A 26,738-nucleotide genomic window follows, 5' to 3' on the forward strand; every position below is an offset into this window, starting at 1 on the left:
CCATGTCTCCATGTGGAAGGTTACCTCAAGGAAAGGCCGAAGAACAAACCCCATGTCTCCATGTGGAAGGTTACCTCAAGGAAAGGCCGAAGAACAAACCCCTCCATGTCTCCATGTGGAAGGTTACCTCAAGGAAAGGCCGAAGAACAAACCCCATGTCTCCATGTGGAAGGTTACCTCAAGGAAAGGCCGAAGAACAAACCCCATGTCTCCATGTGGAAGGTTACCTCAAGGAAAGGCCGAAGAACAAACCCCATGTCTCCATGTGGAAGGTTACCTCAAGGAAAGGCCGAAGAACAAACCCCATGTCTCCATGTGGAAGGTTACCTCAAGGAAAGGCCGAAGAACAAACCCCATGTCTCCATGTGGAAGGTTACCTCAAGGAAAGGCCGAAGAACAAACCCCATGTCTCCATGTGGAAGGTTACCTCAAGGAAAGGCCGAAGAACAAACCCCATGTCTCCATGTGGAAGGTTACCTCAAGGAAAGGCCGAAGAACAAACCCCATGTCTCCATGTGGAAGGTTACCTCAAGGAAAGGCCGAAGAACAAACCCCATGTCTCCATGTGGAAGGTTACCTCAAGGAAAGGCCGAAGAACAAACCCCATGTCTCCATGTGGAAGGTTACCTCAAGGAAAGGCCGAAGAACAAACCCCATGTCTCCATGTGGAAGGTTACCTCAAGGAAAGGCCGAAGAACAAACCCCATGTCTCCATGTGGAAGGTTACCTCAAGGAAAGGCCGAAGAACAAACCCCATGTCTCCATGTGGAAGGTTACCTCAAGGAAAGGCCGAAGAACAAACCCCATGTCTCCATGTGGAAGGTTACCTCAAGGAAAGGCCGAAGAACAAACCCCATGTCTCCATGTGGAAGGTTACAAAAAGGCCCAAACCCATGTCTCCATGTGGAAGGTTACCTCAAGGAAAGGCCAAACCCCATGAAGAACAAACCCCATGTCTCCATGTGGAAGGTTACCTCAAGGAAAGGCCGAAGAACAAACCCCATGTCTCCATGTGGAAGGTTACCTCAAGGAAAGGCCGAAGAACAAACCCCATGTCTCCATGTGGAAGGTTACCTCAAGGAAAGGCCGAAGAACAAACCCCATGTCTCCATGTGGAAGGTTACCTCAAGGAAAGGCCGAAGAACAAACCCCATGTCTCCATGTGGAAGGTTACCTCAAGGAAAGGCCGAAGAACAAACCCCATGTCTCCATGTGGAAGGTTACCTCAAGGAAAGGCCGAAGAACAAACCCCATGTCTCAATGTGGAAGGTTACTCCATGAACAAACCCCATGTCTCCATGTGGAAGGTTACCTCAAGGAAAGGCCGAAGAACAAACCCCATGTCTCCATGTGGAAGGTTACCTCAAGGAAAGGCCGAAGAACAAACCCCATGTCTCAATGTGGAAGGTTACCTCAAGGAAAGGCCGAAGAACAAACCCCATGTCTCAATGTGGAAGGTTAACTCAAGGAATGGCCGAAGAACAAACCCCATGTCTCCATGTGGAAGGTTACCTCAAGGAAAGGCTGAAGAACAAACCCCATGTCTCCATGTGGAAGGTTACCTCAAGGAAAGGCTGAAGAACAAACCCCATGTCTCCATGTGGAAGGTTACCTCAAGGAAAGGCCGAAGAACAAACCCCATGTCTCCATGTGGAAGGTTACCTCAAGGAAAGGCCGAAGAACAAACCCCATGTCTCCATGTGGAAGGTTACCTTAAGGAAAGGCCGAAGAACAAAAAACACACCAATGACATCATCAGCTTTCAATAAACTCATTTATTATTTCACACAATGAATAACATTAACAAGTTCAATTTCATCTTAATAAGTGCCCAATGCGGCCAGCCAGGAAAACGGTAGCAAAAGAACAAGCTTTTCCTCAGAGAAAAGAGAAAAAAAATGAAAATAAAGACGACAAGATCATGTTAAGTAAACATGACCAGAAGCATGCCAGCAGACATGGCTATACATATACAGTATATTGCATGTATATGTGCATATGACATATATCTGTATATGAGTGAAGGCAAATACAAAATATGTGTACATTTACACATACATACGAAGAAGGATATATGCATATGCATGAGCATCTAAGTATTTACTTATGTCTACATGTCAAATATTTGCCATTTTTAATATTCATACAATGTACAAAAATGCTTTATGAATTAAAAATCCATTACAAAAACAAACATATCAAACAATGTACAAGTCTTTGCTCCAATTTCAACTGAAAGTCAACTTCTCCGCTCGTCTAAAATCGTAATGCAGACAATCAAGTGGAGCAAAGAAAGGAAAACCCACTCTCCTAAAAAGGTTCAAATACACTATGTATTCAAACTCAAATATGCCAACACAGTTAAGAGCTCACTTTGTGCTCTTGCAAAGTACATCTATTGGTTTCCTCATTGACGCTTCATCTGCGTGTTCAGCGTTGAACAACATTAAAGCTTGGAAACATAACATATATGTTAATGACTACACATATTAGTAGAGACTGTGGCTGCTTCTCAAATGACTCCATACCAGCGCACTGCGTTTGAACAGGTTCTGTGGTAGTACACTATGTAGGCTGTGATTTGAGGCGCATGCAGTATGATTCAGCTCCAGTGGCTGTCCTGGAATGGTCAGACTGGTCTCAGTGTAGAGGCAGAGGTCTTCCCTAACCACTGATCCAGGACCAGATGTTCCTTCGTCCCCGTGATGATGAAGATTAGGATTTAGGGTTGGGTAAACTTCTACCTGGAGTCATACCAGTTATACAGTTGGACCAGAGTGAATACAGAACCCAGTACATAACAAAAGACAGCAAAACCCAACTTGACCGTACGGGACTGTACTGGACCACGCGATGGGTCTTGTGTAGCGTTAAAGCAGAGGATCGGGACAATACTAGTCAGCTGTAGAAGGCACCGGAACATCGGCTGGTAGAGAGAGAAACAGACAGATCCTAGTGGCTTTAACTCAAACATCAGAGACCAACCATGGAATATTGAGCTGCCAAGCCTATAGACCCCTTAAACCACATCTAGATTTATTAGACCAATCCTAGACTACATCTAGATTCATTAGACCCCTTAAACCACATCTAGATTCATTAGACCAATCCTAGAATACATCTAGATTCATTAGACCAATCCTAAAATACATCTAGATTCATTAGACCAATCCTAGACTTCATCTAATCCTAGACTACATATAGATTCATTAGACCAAACCTAGACTGCATCTAGATTCATTAGACCAAACCTAGACTGCATCTAGATTCCTTAGACCAATCCTAGACTACATCTAGATTCATTAGACCAAACCTAGACTACATCTAGATTCCGTAGACCAAACCTAGACTACATCTAGATTCCTTAGACCAAACCTAGACTACATCTAGATTCCTTAGACCAACCTAGACTACATCTAGATTCCTTAGACCAATCCTAGACTACATCTAGATTCCTTAGACCAATCCTGGACTACATCTAGATTCCTTAGACCAATCCTAGACTACATCTAGATTCCTTAGACCAATCCTAGACTTCATCTAGACCACACTTAGACCCTAGAAAGGTTTAGAGAGATCCAGACCTCTTGTGAAAGGTGTAATTTGGTTATGAGATCCAGTTCAGGCTCAGTCTCTGCGCAGCGTGTGAGCTGACACACACACTGACAAGGACAGGTGTATTTTTGGTAATGCCCTCTGAGCAAGTCCCACACACACGCACACACTGCTGCACTAGGCACCCATTGGCTCAGGGGAGTATAGCTGCTAGCCAATGAGGGTTCTTGGTCTTAGCTGAAGTGCAATGAGAGACACTATCATAGGCTGGCACAGGCCCTGGGATCTCAACCTTGCGATGATTGTTTGACGAACATTCTAATTGATGGATGGATAGGGACTGACTTATGGGGGCTTGCTGGCTCTAATGTCAAATGTGGTCTAAGATAGGTCTGTGGTCTACGATAGGTCTGTGGTCTACGATAGGTTTAGGTTTAGGCTATATCAGCCAGTAACTGAGCCCAGTTTGTATCCATGCAGGCAGAACACAACAGAACACAACAGAACAGACACTATTTACAACAGACAAACACTTCAGTACTGGAGCTTGACTTCTGATTTAAGGCAGCACTGCAGGGAGCTGCAGTCACTAAAGTTGACATTAAATGATAGTCACTTTCTGCACAACGCTTTACAAATTATTACTGTTATTATTCACACTTCTGGTTAAATGACTTCATGTTTTATTGGGTAATTAAGACACTTATTTGTCTTTGTGGAAGGGTGGATTCCCTCAGACAGCCCAGGCCAGACCTGATGCATAGCAAACAACTACGTAAGACAGCATGGTTCCCAATACAACTCCCCTGGCACAGCCTGTCCACCGCCTGGGGCCTGGTTCCATTTCAGTTCAGGGCCCCTTTCCCTGGCTCTTACCACCACCTTTGCTCAAAGCGCTCAGATATGAAAGGACTGGATGTGTGTAATAGTGTACGTGATGGATCCATTTTTCGTTCCCATGATGCTTAACCGAGCCTTTTCACATCTGTTCACTCCAAAGAGCCAGGGTGAGCACAAGGGGCTTGCAACTGAAATGGAATCAGGCCTGTTGTATGTATGGCTGCAAAGGGACACAGGTAGTGCCCGCGTTGTGGTTGCTAAGACACACGTGTTGTAAATGCACAATCATAAGTACGTGGTTTCAATCGCAGTAACTTCTCCACCATTTTGAATTCCCCCAAAATGAGATGTGATGGTTTCAGAAACAAACATAAGGCACGTGCAGAACTGCTGGAGCTGACAAGACCCCCACAGAGAGAGGAGAGGCTTCCCAAGTTTACATTACATTTACAGGTCCCCAATGAAATACTGACCCACTGGTATTTTCTGAAATACTGAAGACATGATAGCTAGCTGGTGTGTTTAACTGCAGATTGAGAATGCTGACAACCCCACACCTGACAAGTCCGTGAAACACACATATCTCTGAGACTTTGGTTTTCTTATTCCAATCTTTACATTTTGTGTTATGTTATTTTTCAACCACTACTCAGACAGAATCTTTAGAGTACCACACACTCACTACAAAACACTGATCATTAACCCTCCTCCAGCTTCACTGTCCAATCAAATCTCAGACTTGGGCTTAGGTTTGACACCATTGGCTGAGCGTCCTGCATATTCAAATTGATTAAATGAATGCACATGTTTCTGAATGGATATTCCCCATTGAAGTCAAGGCCAAAACGTAAGGCTAGAACAAGCATGTAAGTGCTGACTTTTGATTAAATGTAAGCGTATGTTTATATAGTGCATTAAAACCAAGGTTTCGTCAAACACGCCTGATATTCCCATGTGTGTGATGGCCTTCTCATACACAAAATAAATGAATGAATACATGTGGTTCCTTCAGTCTGAAAACAAACAGGTCTTGAGTCCCATCCAGGTCTATTTTTGGTAATAAAACAACAATCCCAACGTTTATGGTCTATTGTACAACACTTCTATTTGATATAAGCCAGTACATGTAGATAGGCTGTTTTCCCCGTGGTAAAAAGTGGGTGAAAGTGGAGTATGCTCCTATGTACAGTTAGACCACAGCTGTAGAGACCTACAGCCAGGGAAGCTCAGTCCAACATATTGCCTTTAAAGTATCCATGCCCAGGACAGGGCAGGGGGAGTAGAGAGAGTGTAGAAGGGCTAGTGGGTAGGGTGAGTTACTGGTCTTAGATCCTGTGGGTATGAGAGGTGAGGGATAGAAGGGTGAGTGGGATAAGGTAGGTGGTCATTAACTAGCTTCATCAGAGAAGGCAAAAACATGATCAGAGCTGCACAGTATCATATTATCCAATCACCACCCCCAGTCTGCTGGTAGAGACGTGGCTAATGCCACATTCAGATAAAGAGTATTATAAAGTACCACAGTATCTCATACTGTATAGTACCATAGTATCATACAGCATCTTATCAAAGAGTGCCGTATAGTATCAGATATTGTAGCATAAAGTACCATACAGTATCATATTATAGGACGGTACGCATCATTGTATCACATACATGTATGATAAGAGTCACTGTTCGTCCTCAGTGGCACTCTCATTCAGGGTGCAACAGTCCTCCCCTCTTCACTCGTTCAGAGTTAAACACTACTCCTCTCCTAATGTTCCTTCATAGAGACCTACTGCAGTCACTCTCCTTATATCCAATCACAGAAGAAAAACAGACAAGCCATTAGGTCAAAGTGCACAGAGGTGGTCCCAGCATTGCTGTCTGTTTGGCTGCTATTGCTGTGTTCATCACCAAGTGGGTAGGTGGTAATTACCCAGTTGTAAAGGGGTAATTACCAGTAGGATGCATTCACATGCTTTGAACTCGTTGAGAAACGCTGATTGGCTAATAGCCAACAAGCTTCGTTAACCATAAACTAAAAGTACCGCTATCATGCTTGTAAACAAATTATGGTGTTAAAAAACCATAGCTTTTAAAAAATAAAATGTTTTGTTGTTGCATTTATTTGCTGAAAATGGTGTTATCGAGGTAATTTCCTTATTAGGTGCAACGATAGTTGCGTTTCCCACTAGTAATTGCCAGTTGGAGAGGCGTTCCCGTGGATTTTTCCAGTCGTATGTGGTAAATACTACCTTCCCACTTGGTTTTGAATGCAGCATCCTCTCACCAGCTCTCTGATAGATAGATTAGCTCTGGCCTATCTGCAATTGTGATGCTGTCTGATTGGCTAGTGGAAGGTCATATCCCCTCCCTCCTCTCTCCTGCACCTCCCCCTACGTTTCCTTCCTCTGGCCGGTGGGGGCGCCAGAGAGCGTGCTCGGTGCACCACCGTCTCAATGGCCACTGAGATAGAGTCGTGATTGGAAAACTCCAGAGGCTGGGGGATGGGACTTGGTCTTAAGCTCCGCCTACCCGGTAGGTCCACACACCTCTCCAACACCGGCATCCCGAAGCCCCTCCCTTCGTCCCTCCCATAACTGGTGGGTTCAGATTCATCAATAGGGTGTTTCCGGGGGCGACCAGGTCGCCTCTTGACGACGTTGTTGCCAGTCTTGGCCTGGCGCTGGAGACGCTTCACACGCAGGATCTTCTGCACGTGTTCAAAACTCCTCTGACTGTTGAGCACGTTGTTGAGAGAACACATCCTCCTGACCTCACCGTGAATCTGTTCCACCTCATGGCGCTTGTACCTCCTCTTACCTGAGAGAGAGAGAGAGAGAGAGAGAGAGAGAGAGAGAGAGAGAGAGAGAGAGAGAGAGAGAGAGAGAGAGAGAGAGAGAGAGAGAGAAAAGAGAGTTATGTGATCGCACTTTGGCAATGTAAGATATTGAATGAAGATGGCAAAGCTCATTGACTTAACAGATGGAGAAGAGGAAGGGGAAAGAGAGGGGGGCATTTTACAAGACCACCATTTAACAAGATATTTGATATGACAATGAAACTAAGGCAAAATCAGAGGGGTTCACAAGACGATGTCAGCAAGAAAGACTTGGCCTGAATGCAAAAATTGGATGAGACATGCAAATTTTACTCATTGACAGAAACACTGTTTTTGTTTGAACTGCTTCCTGCTAATTTCCTCCATATTCAGGCCTACATTGCAGATGAGACAGAAGTAGAGATTCCATCCTGTACTAAAGAGTGGAGAGGAGAGAGAGTGATGGAGAGAGATAAATGTTTCCCAGGCCAATAAAGCCACTTTGAATTGAATTGAGAGAGTGTGGAGCTTCCATCCTGCTAGCAGGAAATCCACAGAAATGTCTCCTTCAACCATTAAATGTGTCTCTACACAATAGTGTTTCTACGCATCTGGAGCACAGACTGGCAAACAGGCCAGACACACGCAACACACATATTCGCAATGCAAACACACACACACACACACACAGCATAAGAAGAGTGGCTGAGCAGAGGAAACTGGAGCCATATTGTTTCCTTCAATGCTGGTAAACTGGGCACTCTGCCCTTCATACACGCAGCTCCCTCCCTCCCTCCCTCCCTCCCTCCCTCCCTCCCTCCCTCCCTCCCTCCCTCCCTCCCCCTCCCTCCCTCCCTCCCTCCCCTTACAGCCCCCTCTTCTCTCTGGGCTACGTTCCCAGACTGGACCAGAGCCAAAATGGAGGAAAATCACAATCAGACATAACAGGCCCAAACCAGCAGCCTTTAAACGTGCTTGCTCTCTCTCTATATATCCTCCATGCTCTCTCTCTATATATCCTCCATGCTCTCTCTCTACATCCTCCATGCTCTCCCTCTCTCTCCATCCTCCCTGCTCTCTCACTCTCTCTACATCCTCCATGCTCTCTCACTCTCTCTCTCTCTATATATATATATATATATACTCCCTGCGCTCTCCCTCTCTCTCTATTCTCCCTGCTCTCTCCCTATTCTCCCTGCTCTCTCCCTCTCTCTCTATATATCCTCCCTGCTCTCCCTCTCGCTATATCTTCCCTGCTCTCTCCCTCTCTCTATATTCTCCCTGCTCTCTCCCTCTCTATATATATATATTCTCCCTGCTTTCTCCCTCGCTCTCACGCTAAAATCTCCCTGCTCTCTCCCTCTCTCTATATTCTCCCTGCTCTCTCCCTCTCTCTCTAAAATATCCCTGCTCTCTCCCTCTCTCTATATCCTCCCTGCTCTCTCCCTCTCTCTCTAAAATCTCCCTGCTCTCTCCCTCTCTCTATATCCTCCCTGCTCTCTCCCTCTCTCTATATCCTCCCTGCTCTCTCCCTCTCTCTCTATATTCTCCCTGCTCTCTCCCTCTCTCTCTATATTCTCCCTGCTCTCTCCCTCTCTCTATCCTCCTTGCTCTCTCTCTCTCTCCCTCTATCCTCCTTGCTCTCTCTCTCTCTCTCCTCCCTGCACTCTCTCACTTTCTTTCCTCCCTGCTCTCTCCCTCTCTCTATCCTCCCTGCTCTCTCTCTCTATCCTCCCTGCACTCTCTCTCCCTCTCTCTATCCTCCCTGCTCTCCCTCTCCCTCTCTCTCTCTATCCTCCCTGATTTCTCTGTCTATCCTCCCTGCTCTCTCCCTTTCTCTATCCTCCCTGCTCCCTCTCTCTCCTCCCTGCTCTCTCCCTCTCTCTATCCTCCCTGCTCTCTCTCTCCCTCTCTCTATCCTCCCTGCTCTCTCTCTCTATCCTCCCTGCATTCTCTCCCTCTCTCTATCCTCCCTGCACTCTCTATCCTCCCTGCTCTCCCTCTCCCTCTCTCTCTCTATCCTCCCTGATTTCTCTGTCTATCCTCCCTGCTCTCTCCCTTTCTCTATCCTCCCTGCTCTCTCTCTCTCCTCCCTGCTCTCTCCCTCTCTCTATCCTCCCTGCTCTCTCTCTCCCTCTCTCTATCCTCCTTGCTCTCTCTCTCTCTCTCTCTCTCTCTATCCTCCCTGCTCTCTCTCTCCCTCTCTCTATCCTCCTTGCTCTCTCTCTCTCTCCCTCTCTCTATCCTCCCTGCTCTCTCTCTCTCTCTCTATCCTCCCTGCTCTCTCCCTTTCTCTATCCTCCCTGCTCTCTCTCTCCTCCCTGCTCTCTCCCTCTCTCTATCCTCCCTGCTCTCTCTCCTCCTCTCTCTATCCTCCCTGCTCTCTCTCTCTCTCTATCCTCCCTGCTCTCTCTCTCTCTCTATCCTCCCTGCAATCTCTCTCCCTCTCTCTATCCTCCCTGCTCTCCCTCTCCCTCTCTCTCTCTATCCTTCCTGATCTCTCTGTCTATCCTCCCTGCTCTCTCCCTCTCTCTATCCTCCCTGCTCTCTCTCTCTCCTCCTTGCTCTCTCCCTCTCTCTATCCTCCTTGCGCTCTCTCTCTATCCTCCTTGCTCTCTCTCCTCCCTGCACTCCCTCACTTTCTATCCTCCCTGCTCTCTCTCTCTCTATCCTCCCTGATCTCTCTCTCTATCCTCCCTGCTCTCTCTCTCTATCCTCCCTGCTCTCTCTCTCTCTATCCTCCCTGCTCTCTCCCTCTATCCTCCCTGCTCTCTCCCTCTCTCTATCCTCCCTGCTCTCTCTCGCTATCCTCCCTGCTCTCTCTCGCTATCCTCCCTGCTCTCTCCCTCTCTCTAACCTCCCTGCTCTCTCCCTCTCTCTATCCTCCCTGCTCTCTCTCTCTCTCTCTCTCTCTCTCCTCCCTGCTCTCTCTCTCTCTCTAACCTCCTTGCTATCTCTCTCTCTCTAACCTCCTTGCTATCTCTCTCTCTCTATCCTCCTTGCTATCTCTCTCTCTCTATCCTCCTTGCTATCTCTCTCTCTTTCTATCCTCCCTGCTCTTGGTCTATCTAAGATGACTTGAAAGACAACAGGAAGTATGACACACAAATTCATTCATAATCTGCCCATCATCGGTACTCACAGCTATCAAATGGCTTGCTGATGATTTCAAAAGACATAAACCGTTTACTCTTGACTCTGAAATTGTAAACTAGCCCAAAGGAATTGAGATCTTCATCATATTATGATCATGATTGAGTGTTTAGAGATATGAAAGATGTGATGGGAATAAAACATTTAGTGTTCTGTATAATAAAGCCTCCTGTCCATAGTGTTCTGTATAATAAAGCCTCCTGTCCATAGTGTTCAGTATAATAAATCCTCCTGTTCATAGTGTTCAGTATAATAAAGCCTCCTGTCCATAGTGTTCAGTATAATAAAGCCTCCTGTCCATAGTGTTCAGTATAATAAAGCCTCCTGTCCATAGTGTTCAGTATAATAAAGCCTCCTGTCCATAGTGTTCTGTATAATAAAGCCTCCTGTCCATAGTGTTCTGTATAATAAAGCCTCCTGTCCATAGTGTTCTGTATAATAAAGCCTCCTGTCCATAGTGTTCTGTATAATAAAGCCTCCTGTCCATAGTGTTCTGTATAATAAATCCTCCTGTCCATAGTGTTCTGTATAATAAAGCCTCCTGTCCATAGTGTTCAGTATAATAAAGCCTCCTGTCCATAGTGTTCTGTATAATAAAGCCTCCTGTCCATAGTGTTCTGTATAATAAATCCTCCTGTCCATAGTGTTCTGTATAATAAAGCCTCCTGTCCATAGTGTTCTGTATAAAGTCTCCTGTCCATAGTGTTCTGTATAATAAAGCCTCCTGTCCATAGTGTTCTGTATAATAAATCCTCCTGTCCATAGTGTTCTGTATAATAAAGCCTCCTGTCCATAGTGTTCTGTATAAATCCTTCTGTCCATAGTGTTCTGTATAATAAAGTCTCCTGTCCATAGTGTTCTGTATAATAAAGCCTCCTGTCTATAGTGTTCTGTATAATAAAGCCTCCTGTCCATAGTGTTCTGTATAATAAAGCCTCCTGTCTATAGTGTTCTGTATAAATCCTTCTGTCCATAGTGTTCTGTATAATAAAGTCTCCTGTCCATAGTGTTCTGTATAATAAAGCCTCCTGTCCATAGTGTTCTGTATAATAAATCCTCCTGTCCATAGTGTTCTGTATAATAAAGCCTCCTGTCCATAGTGTTCTGTATAATAATGCCTCCTGTCCATAGTGTTCTGTATAAATCCTCCTGTCCATAGTGTTCTGTATAATAAAGCCTCCTGTCCATAGTGTTCTGTATAATAAAGCCTCCTGTCCATAGTGTTCTGTATAATAAAGCCTCCTGTCCATAGTGTTCTGTATAATAAATCCTCCTGTCCATAGTGTTCTGTATAAAGTCTCCTGTCCATAGTGTTCTGTATAATAAAGCCTCCTGTCCATAGTGTTCTGTATAAAGTCTCCTGTCCATAGTGTTCTGTATAATAAATCCTCCTGTCCATAGTGTTCTGTATAATAAAGCCTCCTGTCCATAGTGTTCTGTATAATAAAGCCTCCTGTCCATAGTGTTCTGTATAATAAAGCCTCCTGTCCATAGTGTTCTGTATAATAAAGCCTCCTGTCCATAGTGTTCTGTATAATAAAGCCTCCTGTCCATAGTGTTCTGTATAATAAAGCCTCCTGTCCATAGTGTTCTGTATAATAAAGCCTCCTGTCCATAGTGTTCTGTATAAAGCCTCCTGTCCATAGTGTTCTGTATAAAGTCTCCTGTCCATAGTGTTCTGTATAATAAAGTCTCCTGTCCATAGTGTTCTGTATAATAAAGTCTCCTGTCCATAGTGTTCTGTATAATAAATCCTCCTGTCCATAGTGTTCTGTATAATAAAGCCTCCTGTCCATAGTGTTCTGTATAATAAAGCCTCCTGTCCATAGTGTTCTGTATAATAAAGTCTCCTGTCCATAGTGTTCTGTATAATAAAGCCTCCTGTCCATAGTGTTCTGTATAATAAAGCCTCCTGTCCATAGTGTTCTGTATAATAAAGCCTCCTGTCCATAGTGTTCTGTATAATAAAGCCTCCTGTCCATAGTGTTCTGTATAATAAAGCCTCCTGTCCATAGTGTTCTGTATAAATCCTCCTGTCCATAGTGTTCTGTATAATAAAGCCTCCCGTCCATAGTGTTCTGTATAATAATGCCTCCTGTCCATAGTGTTCTGTATAAATCCTCCTGTCCATAGTGTTCTGTATAATAAAGCCTCCTGTCCATAGTGTTCTGTATAATAAAGCCTCCTGTCCATAGTGTTCTGTATAATAAAGCCTCCTGTCCATAGTGTTCTGTATAAATCCTCCTGTCCATAGTGTTCTGTATAATAAAGCCTCCCGTCCATAGTGTTCTGTATAATAATGCCTCCTGTCCATAGTGTTCTGTATAAATCCTCCTGTCCATAGTGTTCTGTATAATAAAGCCTCCAGTCCATAGTGTTCTGTATAATAAAGCCTCCTGTCCATAGTGTTCTGTATAATAAAGCCTCCTGTCCATAGTGTTCTGTATAAATCCTCCTGTCCATAGTGTTCTGTATAATAAAGCCTCCCGTCCATAGTGTTCTGTATAATAATGCCTCCTGTCCATAGTGTTCTGTATAAATCCTCCTGTCCATAGTGTTCTGTATAATAAAGCCTCCTGTCCATAGTGTTCTGTATAATAAAGCCTCCTGTCCATAGTGTTCTGTATAATAAAGCCTCCTGTCCATAGTGTTCTGTATAATAAAGCCTCCTGTCCATAGTGTTCTGTATAATAAAGCCTCCTGTCCATAGTGTTCTGTATAATAAAGCCTCCTGTCCATAGTGTTCTGTATAATAAAGTCTCCTGTCCATAGTGTTCTGTATAATAAAGCCTCCTGTCCATAGTGTTCTGTATAAAGCCTCCTGTCCATAGTGTTCTGTATAATAAAGCCTCCTGTCCATAGTGTTCTGTATAATAAAGCCTCCTGTCCATAGTGTTCTGTATAATAAAGCCTCCTGTCCATAGTGTTCTGTATAAAGTCTCCTGTCCATAGTGTTCTGTATAATAAAGCCTCCTGTCCATAGTGTTCTGTATAATAAAGCCTCCTGTCCATAGTGTTCTGTATAATAAAGTCTCCTGTCCATAGTGTTCTGTATAAATCCTCCTGTCCATAGTGTTCTGTATAATAAAGCCTCCCGTCCATAGTGTTCTGTATAATAATGCCTCCTGTCCATAGTGTTCTGTATAAATCCTCCTGTCCATAGTGTTCCGTATAATAAAGCCTCCTGTCCATAGTGTTCTGTATAATAAAGCCTCCCGTCCATAGTGTTCTGTATAATAATGCCTCCTGTCTATAGTGTTCTGTATAAATCCTCCTGTCCATAGTGTTCTGTATAATAAAGCCTCCTGTCCATAGTGTTCTGTATAATAAAGCCTCCTGTCCATAGTGTTCTGTATAATAAAGCCTCCTGTCCATAGTGTTCTGTATAATAAATCCTCCTGTCCATAGTGTTCTGTATAAAGCCTCCCGTCCATAGTGTTCTGTATAATAATGCCTCCTGTCCATAGTGTTCTGTATAAATCCTCCTGTCCATAGTGTTCTGTATAATAAAGCCTCCTGTCCATAGTGTTCTGTATAATAAAGCCTCCTGTCCATAGTGTTCTTTATAATAAAGCCTCCTGTCCATAGTGTTCTGTATAAAGCCTCCTGTCCATAGTGTTCTGTATAATAAAGCCTCCTGTCCATAGTGTTCTGTATAATAAAGCCTCCTGTCCATAGTGTTCTGTATAATAAAGCCTCCTGTCCATAGTGTTCAGTATAATAAAGCCTCCTGTCCATAGTGTTCTGTATAAAAAGCCTCCTGTCCATAGTGTTCAGTATAATAAAGCCTCCTGTCCATAGTGTTCAGTATAATAAAGCCTCCTGTCCATAGTGTTCTGTATAAAGCCTCCTGTCCATAGTGTTCTGTATAATAAATCCCCCTGTCCATAGTGTTCTGTATAATAAAGCCTCCTGTCCATAGTGTTCTGTATAATAAAGCCTCCTGTCCATAGTGTTCTGTATAATAAATCCTCCTGTCCATAGTGTTCTGTATAAAGCCTCCCGTCCATAGTGTTCTGTATAATAATGCCTCCTGTCCATAGTGTTCTGTATAAATCCTCCTGTCCATAGTGTTCTGTATAATAAAGCCTCCTGTCCATAGTGTTCTGTATAATAAAGCCTCCTGTCCATAGTGTTCTTTATAATAAAGCCTCCTGTCCATAGTGTTCTGTATAAAGCCTCCTGTCCATAGTGTTCTGTATAATAAAGCCTCCTGTCCATAGTGTTCTGTATAATAAAGCCTCCTGTCCATAGTGTTCTGTATAATAAAGCCTCCTGTCCATAGTGTTCAGTATAATAAAGCCTCCTGTCCATAGTGTTCTGTATAAAGCCTCCTGTCCATAGTGTTCTGTATAATAAAGCCTCCTGTCCATAGTGTTCAGTATAATAAAGCCTCCTGTCCATAGTGTTCTGTATAAAGCCTCCTGTCCATAGTGTTCTGTATAATAAATCCCCCTGTCCATAGTGTTCTGTATAATAAAGCCTCCTGTCCATAGTGTTCTGTATAATAAAGCCTCCTGTCCATAGTGTTCTGTATAATAAAGCCTCCTGTCCATAGTGTTCTGTATAAAGCCTCCTGTCCATAGTGTTCTGTATAATAAAGCCTCCTGTCCATAGTGTTCTGTATAAAGTCTCCTGTCCATAGTGTTCTGTATAATAAATCCTCCTGTCCATAGTGTTCTGTATAATAAAGCCTCCTGTCCATAGTGTTCTGTATAATAAAGCCTCCTGTCCATAGTGTTCTGTATAATAAAGCCTCCTGTCCATAGTGTTCTGTATAATAAAGCCTCCTGTCCATAGTGTTCTGTATAAAGTCTCCTGTCCATAGTGTTCTGTATAATAAATCCTCCTGTCCATAGTGTTCTGTATAATAAAGCCTCCTGTCCATAGTGTTCTGTATAATAAAGTCTCCTGTCCATAGTGTTCTGTATAATAAAGCCTCCTGTCCATAGTGTTCTGTATAATAAAGCCTCCTGTCCATAGTGTTCTGTATAATAAAGCCTCCTGTATAATAAAGCCTCCTGTCCATAGTGTTCTGTATAAAGTCTCCTGTCCATAGTGTTCTGTATAATAAAGCCTCCTGTCCATAGTGTTCTGTATAATAAAGCCTCCTGTCCATAGTGTTCTGTATAATAAAGCCTCCTGTCCATAGTGTTCTGTATAATAAAGCCTCCTGTCCATAGTGTTCTGTATAATAAAGCCTCCTGTCCATAGTGTTCTGTATAATAAAGCCTCCTGTCCATAGTGTTCTGTATAATAAAGCCTCCTGTCCATAGTGTTCTGTATAAAGTCTCCTGTCCCTAGTGTTCTGTATAATAAAGCCTCCTGTCCATAGTGTTCTGTATAATAAAGCCTCCTGTCCATAGTGTTCTGTATGAAGTCTCCTGTCCATAGTGTTCTGTATAATAAAGCCTCCTGTTCAGTGTTCTGTATAATAAAGCCTCCTGTCCATAGTGTTCTGTATATTAAAGCCTCCTGTCCATAGTGTTCTGTATAATAAAGCCTCCTGTCCATAGTGTTCTGTATAATAAAGCCTCCTGTCCATAGTGTTCTGTATAATAAAGCCTCCTGTCCATAGTGTTCTGTATAAAGTCTCCTGTCCATAGTGTTCTGTATAATAAAGTCTCCTGTCCATAGTGTTCTGTATAATAAAGCCTCCTGTCCATAGTGTTCTGTATAAAGCCTCCTGTCCATAGTGTTCTGTATAATAAAGCCTCCTGTCCATAGTGTTCTGTATAATAAAGCCTCCTGTCCATAGTGTTCTGTATAATAAAGCCTCCTGTCCATAGTGTTCTGTATAAAGTCTCCTGTCCATAGTGTTCTGTATAATAAAGCCTCCTGTCCATAGTGTTCTGTATAATAAAGCCTCCTGTCCATAGTGTTCTGTATAATAAAGTCTCCTGTCCATAGTGTTCTGTATAAAAAGCCTCCTGTCCATAGTGTTCTGTATAATAAAGCCTCCCGTCCATAGTGTTCTGTATAATAAAGCCTCCTGTCCATAGTGTTCTGTATAATAAAGCCTCCTGTCCATAGTGTTCTGTATAATAAAGCCTCCTGTCCATAGTGTTCTGTATAAATCCTCCTGTCCATAGTGTTCTGTATAATAAAGCCTCCTGTCCATAGTGTTCTGTATAATAAAGCCTCCTGTCCATAGTGTTCTGTATAATAAAGCCTCCTGTCCATAGTGTTCTGTATAATAAATCCTCCTGTCCATAGTGTTCTGTATAAAGCCTCCCGTCCATAGTGTTCTGTATAATAATGCCTCCTGTCCATAGTGTTCTGTATAAATCCTCCTGTCCATAGTGTTCTGTATAATAAAGCCTCCTGTCCATAGTGTTCTGTATAATAAAGCCTCCTGTCCATAGTGTTCTTTATAATAAAGCCTCCTGTCCATAGTGTTCTGTATAAAGCCTCCTGTCCATAGTGTTCTGTATAATAAAGCCTCCTGTCCATAGTGTTCTGTATAATAAAGCCTCCTGTCCATAGTGTTCTGTATAATAAAGCCTCCTGTCCATAGTGTTCAGTATAATAAAGCCTCCTGTCCATAGTGTTCTGTATAAAGCCTCCTGTCCATAGTGTTCTGTATAATAAAGCCTCCTGTCCATAGTGTTCAGTATAATAAAGCCTCCTGTCCATAGTGTTCTGTATAAAGCCTCCTGTCCATAGTGTTCTGTATAATAAATCCCCCTGTCCATAGTGTTCTGTATAATAAAGCCTCCTGTCCATAGTGTTCTGTATAATAAAGCCTCCTGTCCATAGTGTTCTGTATAATAAAGCCTCCTGTCCATAGTGTTCTGTATAAAGCCTCCTGTCCATAGTGTTCAGTATAATAAATCCCCCTGTCCATAGTGTTCTGTATAATAAAGCCTCCTGTCCATAGTGTTCTGTATAATAAATCCCCCTGTCCATAGTGTTCTGTATAATAAAGCCTCCTGTCCATAGTGTTCTGTATAATAAAGCCTCCTGTCCATAGTGTTCTGTATAATAAAGCCTCCTGTCCATAGTGTTCTGTATAATAAATCCTCCTGTCCATAGTGTTCTGTATAATAAAGCCTCCTGTCCATAGTGTTCTGTATAATAAAGCCTCCTGTCCATAGTGTTCTGTATAATAAAGCCTCCTGTCCATAGTGTTCTGTATAATAAATCCCCCTGTCCATAGTGTTCTGTATAATAAAGCCTCCTGTCCATAGTGTTCTGTATAATAAAGCCTCCTGTCCATAGTGTTCTGTATAATAAAGCCTCCTGTCCATAGTGTTCTGTATAATAAATCCCCTGTCCATAGTGTTCTGTATAATAAAGCCTCCTGTCCATAGTGTTCTGTATAATAAAGCCTCCTGTCCATAGTGTTCTGTATAATAAAGCCTCCTGTCCATAGTGTTCTGTATAAAGTCTCCTGTCCATAGTGTTCTGTATAATAAATCCTCCTGTCCATAGTGTTCTGTATAATAAAGCCTCCTGTCCATAGTGTTCTGTATAATAAAGCCTCCTGTCCATAGTGTTCAGTATAATAAAGCCTCCTGTCCATAGTGTTCTGTATAAAGTCTCCTGTCCATAGTGTTCTGTATAATAAATCCTCCTGTCCATAGTGTTCTGTATAATAAAGCCTCCTGTCCATAGTGTTCTGTATAATAAAGCCTCCTGTCCATAGTGTTCTGTATAATAAAGCCTCCTGTCCATAGTGTTCTGTATAATAAAGCCTCCTGTCCATAGTGTTCTGTATAATAAAGCCTCCTGTCCATAGTGTTCTGTATAATAAAGCCTCCTGTCCATAGTGTTCTGTATAATAAAGCCTCCTGTCCATAGTGTTCTGTATAAAGTCTCCTGTCCATAGTGTTCTGTATAATAAATCCTCCTGTCCATAGTGTTCTGTATAATAAAGCCTCCTGTCCATAGTGTTCTGTATAAAGTCTCCTGTCCATAGTGTTCTGTATAATAAAGCCTCCTGTCCATAGTGTTCTGTATAAAGTCTCCTGTCCATAGTGTTCTGTATAATAAAGCCTCCTGTCCATAGTGTTCTGTATAATAAAGCCTCCTGTCCATAGTGTTCTGTATAATAAATCCTCCTGTCCATAGTGTTCTGTATAATAAAGCCTCCTGTCCATAGTGTTCTGTATAATAAAGCCTCCTGTCCATAGTGTTCTGTATAATAAAGCCTCCTGTCCATAGTGTTCTGTATAATAAAGCCTCCTGTCCATAGTGTTCTGTATAATAAAGCCTCCTGTCCATAGTGTTCTGTATAATAAAGCCTCCTGTCCATAGTGTTCTGTATAAAGCCTCCTGTCCATAGTGTTCTGTATAATAAAGCCTCCTGTCCATAGTGTTCTGTATAATAAAGCCTCCTGTCCATAGTGTTCTGTATAATAAAGCCTCCTGTCCATAGTGTTCTGTATAATAAAGCCTCCTGTATAATAAAGCCTCCTGTCCATAGTGTTCTGTATAAAGTCTCCTGTCCATAGTGTTCTGTATGAAGTCTCCTGTCCATAGTGTTCTGTATAATAAAGCCTCCTGTTCAGTGTTCTGTATAATAAAGCCTCCTGTCCATAGTGTTCTGTATATTAAAGCCTCCTGTCCATAGTGTTCTGTATAATAAAGCCTCCTGTCCATAGTGTTCTGTATAATAAAGCCTCCTGTCCATAGTGTTCTGTATAATAAAGCCTCCTGTCCATAGTGTTCAGTATAATAAAGCCTCCTGTCCATAGTGTTCAGTATAATAAAGCCTCCTGTCCATAGTGTTCTGTATAATAAAGCCTCCTGTCCATAGTGTTCTGTATAATAAAGCCTCCTGTCCATAGTGTTCAGTATAATAAAGCCTCCTGTCCATAGTGTTCTGTATAATAAAGCCTCCTGTCCATAGTGTTCTGTATAATAAAGCCTCCTGTCCATAGTGTTCAGTATAATAAAGCCTCCTGTCCATAGTGTTCAGTATAATAAAGCCTCCTGTCCATAGCCTCTCTTCTACTGAGACAAAGAGTCATTAGTCTAATACACTAAGCACTGAGTAGCAGCAATTTATTAGGTGCGGACACACACACACACACATATACACACACACATTAAGTAGCAGAAATTTACGAGCTGCATATATGCATCATAAAAAATGATGACCTTCAGCAGTTCTTCAGTGTCTATAGCTCTGTGACTGATCTGAAGGCAGTTCTTCAGTGTCTATAGCTCTGTGACTGATCTGAAAGCAGTTCTTCAGTGTCTATAGTTCTGTGACTGATCTGAAGGAAGTTCTTCAGTGTCTATAGCTCTGTGACTGATCTGAAGGCAGTTCTTCAGTGTCTATAGCTCTGTGACTGATCTGAAGGCAGTTCTTCAGTGTCTATAGCTCTGTGACTGATCTGAAGGCAGTTCTTCAGTGTCTATAGCTCTGTGACTGATCTGAAGGAAGTTCTTCAGTGTCTATAGCTCTGTGACTGATCTGAAGGCAGTTCTTCAGTGTCTATAGCTCTGTGACTGATCTGAAGGAAGTTCTTCAGTGTCTATAGCTCTGTGACTGATCTCAAGGCAGTTCTTCAGTGTCTATAGCTCTGTGACTGATCTGAAGGCAGTTCTTCAGTGTCTATAGTTCTGTGACTGATCTGAAGGCCGTACTGTTTTGCGTCCTTCACCCTATTCAATAAGATTTGGGTATGGTAAGATCTGTGTTTAAGGTACACTGCTCTTCAGAGCTTTCAGCCAACTGCAGGAGGAAGGATTCAATTGTGTGTGTGTGTGTGTGTGTGTGTGTGTGTGTGTGTGTGTGTGTGTGTGTGTGTGTGTGTGTGTGTGTGTGTGTACGCGAAGAGAAAATCACTCTCATTAACTCTGCAAAAAGGATGACCTGCTTTTATACAAATGATTATGTGAGAGATTGCTGTCAGCTGCAGTGGAACCTGCTGATTAGTGGGAGCACACCACACACACACACACACACACACACACACACACACTCACACTCACACACACACAGTTCAAATCAGGCTCAGATAAACACCCAATCACAGGGAGGAAATGATTTAGAAACACATTCAATCACACAAGAGTGGAGGATAATATGAATTTTAGATCATTGTGTGAGTGTGTGTGTGTGTGTGTGCGTGCGTGTGTGTGAGTGTGAGTGTGAGTGTGTGTGTGTGTGTTTTAATTGGGCTGGGGCTGGTCTGTGGAGCGAAGCAGTAAGTCATGCTGGTAGAGTGAGGAGAGACGAGGGAGTGAGAGGGAGGGGAGACAGGAGAGAGAGGGAGTGAAGAGGGTAGGTGAGAGAAGGAGGAGAGAGAGAGGGAGACAGGGGAGAGGGGGGAGAGTTTATTGAGAGAGAGGGAGGGAGTAGAGGCCGGAAGATAGGGGACAGGGAGAAGAGAGAGGGATGTGAGGGAAGAGAGAGAAAGAAGTGGTATAACCTGTCTGGGGCAGAACGAGAGATGGAGGAAGGAGAGAGAAAAAGGGGGGTTAGAGAGAGGGGTAGTGTGTCCGTGAGTCACCCCCCGCGGGTCCCCCGGGGAGGGGGATGTAATCTAAGTGAGCCCCTGGCTTCTCTCCCCCTCCACTGGACTAGGCCCCACTCATTAAAGCCCTGGCTGGTGGCCAGCTCTGTTAACACAGCCACTGCCTTTTACTGCCTGTTTGGAGAATATAAATCACAACCTGAGAATCATATATCTCTGGGACCAACCATTGGCAGGCTGGGAGGAATGGATGGAGGGAGGGAGAGATTGGTGAATTATAGTCCTTTCCAGCCATGCGTTTCGTTCTCTCTCTCTCTCTCTCTCTCTCTCTCTGGCCAGATGTGCTCGCTGCACTCAGAATACAGAATGTACCAAAAACACATTTGTTCAGTATTTAGTGTTTTAGGAGCTGACTACCTCTTTGTCTGCTATAGGCTTACACATGTTCATCTGTCTGCTCTGAAAACTGGGCAGACATCTTATATGCTATCCATATCATATATATACAGTGTAGGTTTTTTAAACAAAGAAGAAGGAATTACTGATGTTGTTTTCACTATAGAGACTGGAAGTACAAAAAAAATCAGATATCTGGAGAGAGGAGGCTGTGTCATAACACGGTAATACGCCTGTTATAGAGTAGTAATACGCCTGTTATAGAGTAGTAATACGCCTGTTATAGAGTAGTAATAAGTTGTTACCTGTCAGAGAGGGGGCTGTGTTATAACACGGTAATACGCCTGTTATAGAGTAGTAATACGCCTGTTATAGAGTAGTAATACGCCTGTTATAGAGTAGTGATACGCCTGTTATAGAGTAGTAATACGCCTGTTATAGAGTAGTAATACGCCTGTTATAGAGTAGTAATACGCCTGTTATAGAGTAGTGATACGCCTGTTATAGAGTAGTAATACGCCTGTCATAGAGTAGTAATAAGTTGTTACCTGTCAGAGAGGGGGCTGTGTTATAACACGGTAATATGCCTGTTATAGAGTAGTAATACGCCTGTTATAGAGTAGTAATACGCCTGTTATAGAGTAGTAATACGCCTGTTATAGAGTAGTAATACGCCTGTTATAGAGTAGTAATATGCCTGTTATAGAGTAGTAATACGCCTGTTATAGAGTAGTAATACGCCTGTCATAGAGTAGTAATAAGTTGTTACCTGTCAGAGAGGGGGCTGTGTTATAACACGGTAATATGCCTGTTATAGAGTAGTAATACGCCTGTTATAGAGTAGTAATACGCCTGTTATAGAGTAGTAATAAGTTGTTACCTGTCAGAGCGGGGGCTGTGTTATAACACGGTAATACGCCTGTTATAGAGTAGTAATATGCCTGTTATAGAGTAGTAATACGCCTGTTATAGAGTAGTAATACGCCTGTTATAGAGTAGTAATAAGTTGTTACCTGTCAGAGTGGGGCTGTGTTATAACACGGTAATACGCCTGTTATAGAGTAGTAATATGCCTGTTATAGAGTAGTAATAAGTTGTTACCTGTCAGAGTGGGGCTGTGTTATAACACGGTAATACGCCTGTTATAGAGTAGTAATAAGTTGTTACCTGTCAGAGTGGGGCTGTGTTATAACACTGTAATACGACAGTTATAGAGTAGTAATACGCCTGTTATAGAGTAGTAATACGCCTGTTATAGAGTAGTAATACGCCTGTTATAGAGTAGTAATAAGTTGTTACCTGTCAGAGAGGAGGCTGTGTTATAACACGGTAATACGCCTGTTATAGAGTAGTAATAAGCCTGTTATAGAGTAGTAATAAGTTGTTACCTGTCAGAGCGGGGCTGTGTTATAACACGGTAATACGCCTGTTATAGAGTAGTAATAAGTTGTTACCTGTCAGAGAGGGGGCTGTGTTATAACACGGTAATACGCCTGTTATAGAGTAGTAATACGCCTGTTATAGAGTAGTAATAAGTTGTTACCTGTCAGAGAGGAGGCTGTGTTATAACACGGTAATACGCCTGTTATAGAGTAGTAATATGCCTGTTATAGAGTAGTAATAAGTTGTTACCTGTCAGAGTGGGGCTGTGTTATAACACGGTAATACGCCTGTAATAGAGTTGTAATAAGTTGTTACCTGTCAGAGTGGGGCTGTGTTATAACACTGTAATACGGCAGTTATAGAGTAGTAATACGCCTGTTATAGAGTAGTAATACGCCTGTTATAGAGTAGTAATAAGTTGTTACCTGTCAGAGAGGGGGCTGTGTTATAACACGGTAATACGCCTGTTATAGAGTAGTAATAAGTTGTTACCTGTCAGAGTGGGGCTGTGTTATAACACGGTAATACGCCTGTTATAGAGTAGTAATAAGTTGTTACCTGTCAGAGTGGGGCTGTGTTATAACACTGTAATACGACAGTTATAGAGTAGTAATACGCCTGTTATAGAGTAGTAATATGCCTGTTATAGAGTAGTAATACGCCTGTTATAGAGTAGTAATAAGTTGTTACCTGTCAGAGAGGAGGCTGTGTTATAACACGGTAATACGCCTGTTATAGAGTAGTAATAAGCCTGTTATAGAGTAGTAATAAGTTATTAACTGTCAGAGCGGGGCTGTGTTATAACACGCTAATACGCCTGTTATAGAGTAGTAATAAGTTGTTACCTGTCAGAGCGGGGCTGTGTTATAACACGGTAATAAGCCTGTTATAGAGTAGTAATAAGTTGTTACCTGTTAGAGTGGGGCTGTGTTATAACACGGTAATAAGCCTGTTATAGAGTAGTAATACGCCTGTTATAGAGTAGTAATAAGTTGTTACCTGTAAGAGTGGGGCTGGCATTGTGGAACGGCTCTTCTGTTTCTTGGCTCTTCTCTTTCCTGGCATTGTGGAATGACATCACCCCTTCCTCTCCGAACACTGCTAAGCCCCTTCTTCTGCCACGCCCACTGCCCTCCTCCCGCAATCTAAAAAGGTCAGAGGTCAGCTCTGGCCACTGTGATTGGCTCCTGTAGCTGCTCAGGAAGCTGCTCATTGGCTGTCCGGGCATGCGTGGGCGGAACTGGACATGGTCCATGGAGAGAGAAGAGAGAGGGTTCGACTCAAACATCGCTCCTCGGGACCCTCCTCTTGAGCCTCGCCCACCCCCCCTTTGCTGGTCCTGATGCTTCGGATTGTTCATCTCCCGCCTGTCAGTCAACAGGTTGAGCAGCCCATTGGTCTTGGCACCGCTGAAGAGCCCGCCCAGCTCCTGTCTGTCATGAGGTGAGAGGAGAGGGGTCTCTTCCTTGTGCTTGTGTTTGTGCTTGTGTTTCCTCTTGTGGAGCCTCACCCCTCCACCATCACCACCCAGGGATCCCAGTCCTTCTCCCCGACCAGAGGAAGCCTGCAGTGGGCCGCTAGATGTCCGTAGCTTGGCCCCGGCCTGGAGCTTGGAGTGGCCTCCAGAGTGGAACTTAGGAGGGGGGACAGCAGGCCTCATGAAGTGGGAGGGTGGTGAAGGGCTATGGGAATGGTGGGGCAGGTAGAGGGGGGGTGCTGGGGGGTAGTAGCCCAGGCTCAGAGGCGGGGCGTAAGGCATGGCATACGGTGCATAGTAGTTCCCCCCTGCCAGCGGATATCCAAACCCCTGGACAAAAGGCAGCTTGGATGTGATTGGCTCACTGGCTTTGGCGGGCCGGCCGCGCCTCCTCTTGGCCTTGAGCTCGGCGGTCCTGCGCAAGTAAGGGGCGGGGTCACAGGGGTAGGGGTCGTAGGTCAGGGGGTAGTAGTGGTGGTGGAAGTTGAGACGGAAGATGGAGGGGTAGGGGTGCTGGGGGTAGCAGGAGGCGTAGCGTCGGTGAGACACATGTAGCTGCTGCAGCTTCACCACAACCTGGCAGAGGAGAGGAGGAGGAGAAGGCCACATCAGAACTGGATCATTTAACAGTACTGGATAATAGACTTTGGCAGTAATACTGTATACCGTGGTATTTGGAAATAGCCATGCGATGGTTTTTCCAATAGCGTCAATACTGTTGAAACAGTTTTTCAATATTTATGAATATTTGTAGCTATTTTTTTAAGTGAATACCTGCGGTCAACTTGCGCAATACATTAGGAGATAAATCAGATTGTGTTCTTCATTTCACTTGTCACATTTGACATTTTGAAGCTTACCGTAGTTCCCCAGCCAGTCATGTGTTTGTGTGTAAATAGCACAACGGAAGAAAGCGGAAGCTGTGTATTGACAGGGGTTGCATTTCAACCGTGTTTTTTTTGCTTCAATAGAGTGATCAGGGACGTGCAACTGTAGTTTTCCTTCACAGAAAATATATTAGTGCAACACATTGGGCAGAAAATATCTTCATTTTCATCAGATGACAATAGAAGTGCAACACTATTTGGCTGGCAGCCACACAAGTAAATGAGCTTACAATGAAAAAGTTATCATATTTATAATGTTAATCATAGAACGAATGTAGCCAGCTACATTTCATAATGTGTTGCTTAAAGTTAATCTTGCATTTTACCAGAGCAAGTAACTTGGCTACAACGAGAAACGTACTGGAGAAAAGTAGCTAGAGAGAGACTTCTCCGCTGATAGAACGCCCGTTTGTGAATTCTTATCCGAGTGGAGAAGTGCAACAGAAGCATAGCATTTGTCTGATGCCGAACAGAAATTACAATAAGAAGATATTTCTTACGCGTTTGATCTTTTTTTCGGCATGAAAATTAACGCGACCCCTTCGATTAACTTGCTAGTTAGTTATCTAAGGAGGTGTCTGAATGAATACAGAGACCGGGCATCAGATACTGTGATCCTTCTGCCGTGTTTGAAACATCTTTACAGCTGTCTGCCATCTTGATTTCCTCATGTCGATAGGAAAACACAGATACCGCTCAACCATACAGGATAATATAACACAGTCATATTAAATCAGTACTGGATAATACATCAAGTCTACCAAACATTGAGTTGCACGCCCCCCCCCCCCCTTTTGCCCTCATAACATCCTCAATTCTTTGGTGCATGGACTCTACAAGGTGTTGAAGGCGTTCCACAGGGATGTTGGCCCATGTTGCCTCCAATGCTTCCCACTGTTGTGTCAAGTTGGCTGGATGTCCATTGGGTGGTGGATCATTCTTGATACGCACAGGAAACTATTGAGCGTGAAAAACCCAGCAGATTTGCAGTTCTTGACACAAACCGGTGCACCTGGCATCTACTACCATACCCAGTTTAAAGACGCTTAAATCTTTTGTTTTATCCATTCACCCTCTGAATCGTACATATACACAATCCATGTCTCAATTATCTCAAGGCTTAAAACTCCTTCTTTAACCTGTCTCCTCCCCTTCATCGAACCTGATTGAAGTGAAATTAACAAGTGACATCAACAAGGGATCATAGTTTTAATCTGGATTCAACTGGTCAGTCTACGTCATGGAAAGAGTTCCTAATGTTTTGTTATAATACAGTCCTGATGAGGCTTGTGGGCCTATTTAGAAATATATGAAGATGTGCTCATTTTAATGGCTGGAATGGAAAGATATCAACTACTTGGGGCTTCCATGTGTTTGATACCGTTCAATCTGTTCTATTCCAGACATCACAATGAACCCAGCCTCTAAAACCTCAGTGACATAATACACAATAAGTCTAGTGGTAACTTCATTCTACTCATACACTGAGTTTGAGGAGATTTTAATAGGAGGTTTGATTTGATACCTCTTCTAGCTCAGACAGGAAGTGCAGGTGGTCGCGGCTCTGCAGGCACTTCCTCTTCCTGCGGTGTTTCTGCTTCTTCTCTTGCTGGGACAGGAAGTTGTCCACCACTGCCGCCTGCCGCACGCAGCGACCCCTACTGCCGCGACTGGAGGCCTCCAGAGCTGCAGCCTCCGCAGCCTCAAACCCAGACAGGTCAAATGAGTATCTGCAACACACAACATCATCCTGTCAACTGGATGTACAATGATGCTACTGTGGGTTCAACCAAACCCCTGGGCAACATCAA

At 43.4% G+C, this 26,738-nt stretch overlaps 1 protein-coding gene across 1 annotated transcript in view; it reads right to left on the bottom strand.

Annotated features, from left to right (window-relative positions):
- Positions 1 to 1,755: 1,755 nt before the first annotated feature.
- Positions 1,756 to 26,738, bottom strand: part of setbp1 (SET binding protein 1) — a 65,534-nt gene continuing 40,551 nt past the window's right edge. The window contains exons 4-6 of the mRNA XM_064969697.1: positions 26,453 to 26,657; positions 23,563 to 24,616; positions 1,756 to 7,203 (exon numbers count right to left, since the gene is read on the bottom strand). Of these exons, the coding sequence (XP_064825769.1) occupies positions 6,731 to 7,203; positions 23,563 to 24,616; positions 26,453 to 26,657 (1,732 nt within the window). The 3' untranslated portion in view covers positions 1,756 to 6,730. The remainder of the gene's footprint in view (positions 7,204 to 23,562; positions 24,617 to 26,452; positions 26,658 to 26,738) is intronic.

This window comes from Oncorhynchus masou, chromosome 1, assembly GCF_036934945.1.
Source record: "Oncorhynchus masou masou isolate Uvic2021 chromosome 1, UVic_Omas_1.1, whole genome shotgun sequence".
Taxonomy (NCBI): Eukaryota; Metazoa; Chordata; class Actinopteri; order Salmoniformes; family Salmonidae; genus Oncorhynchus; species Oncorhynchus masou.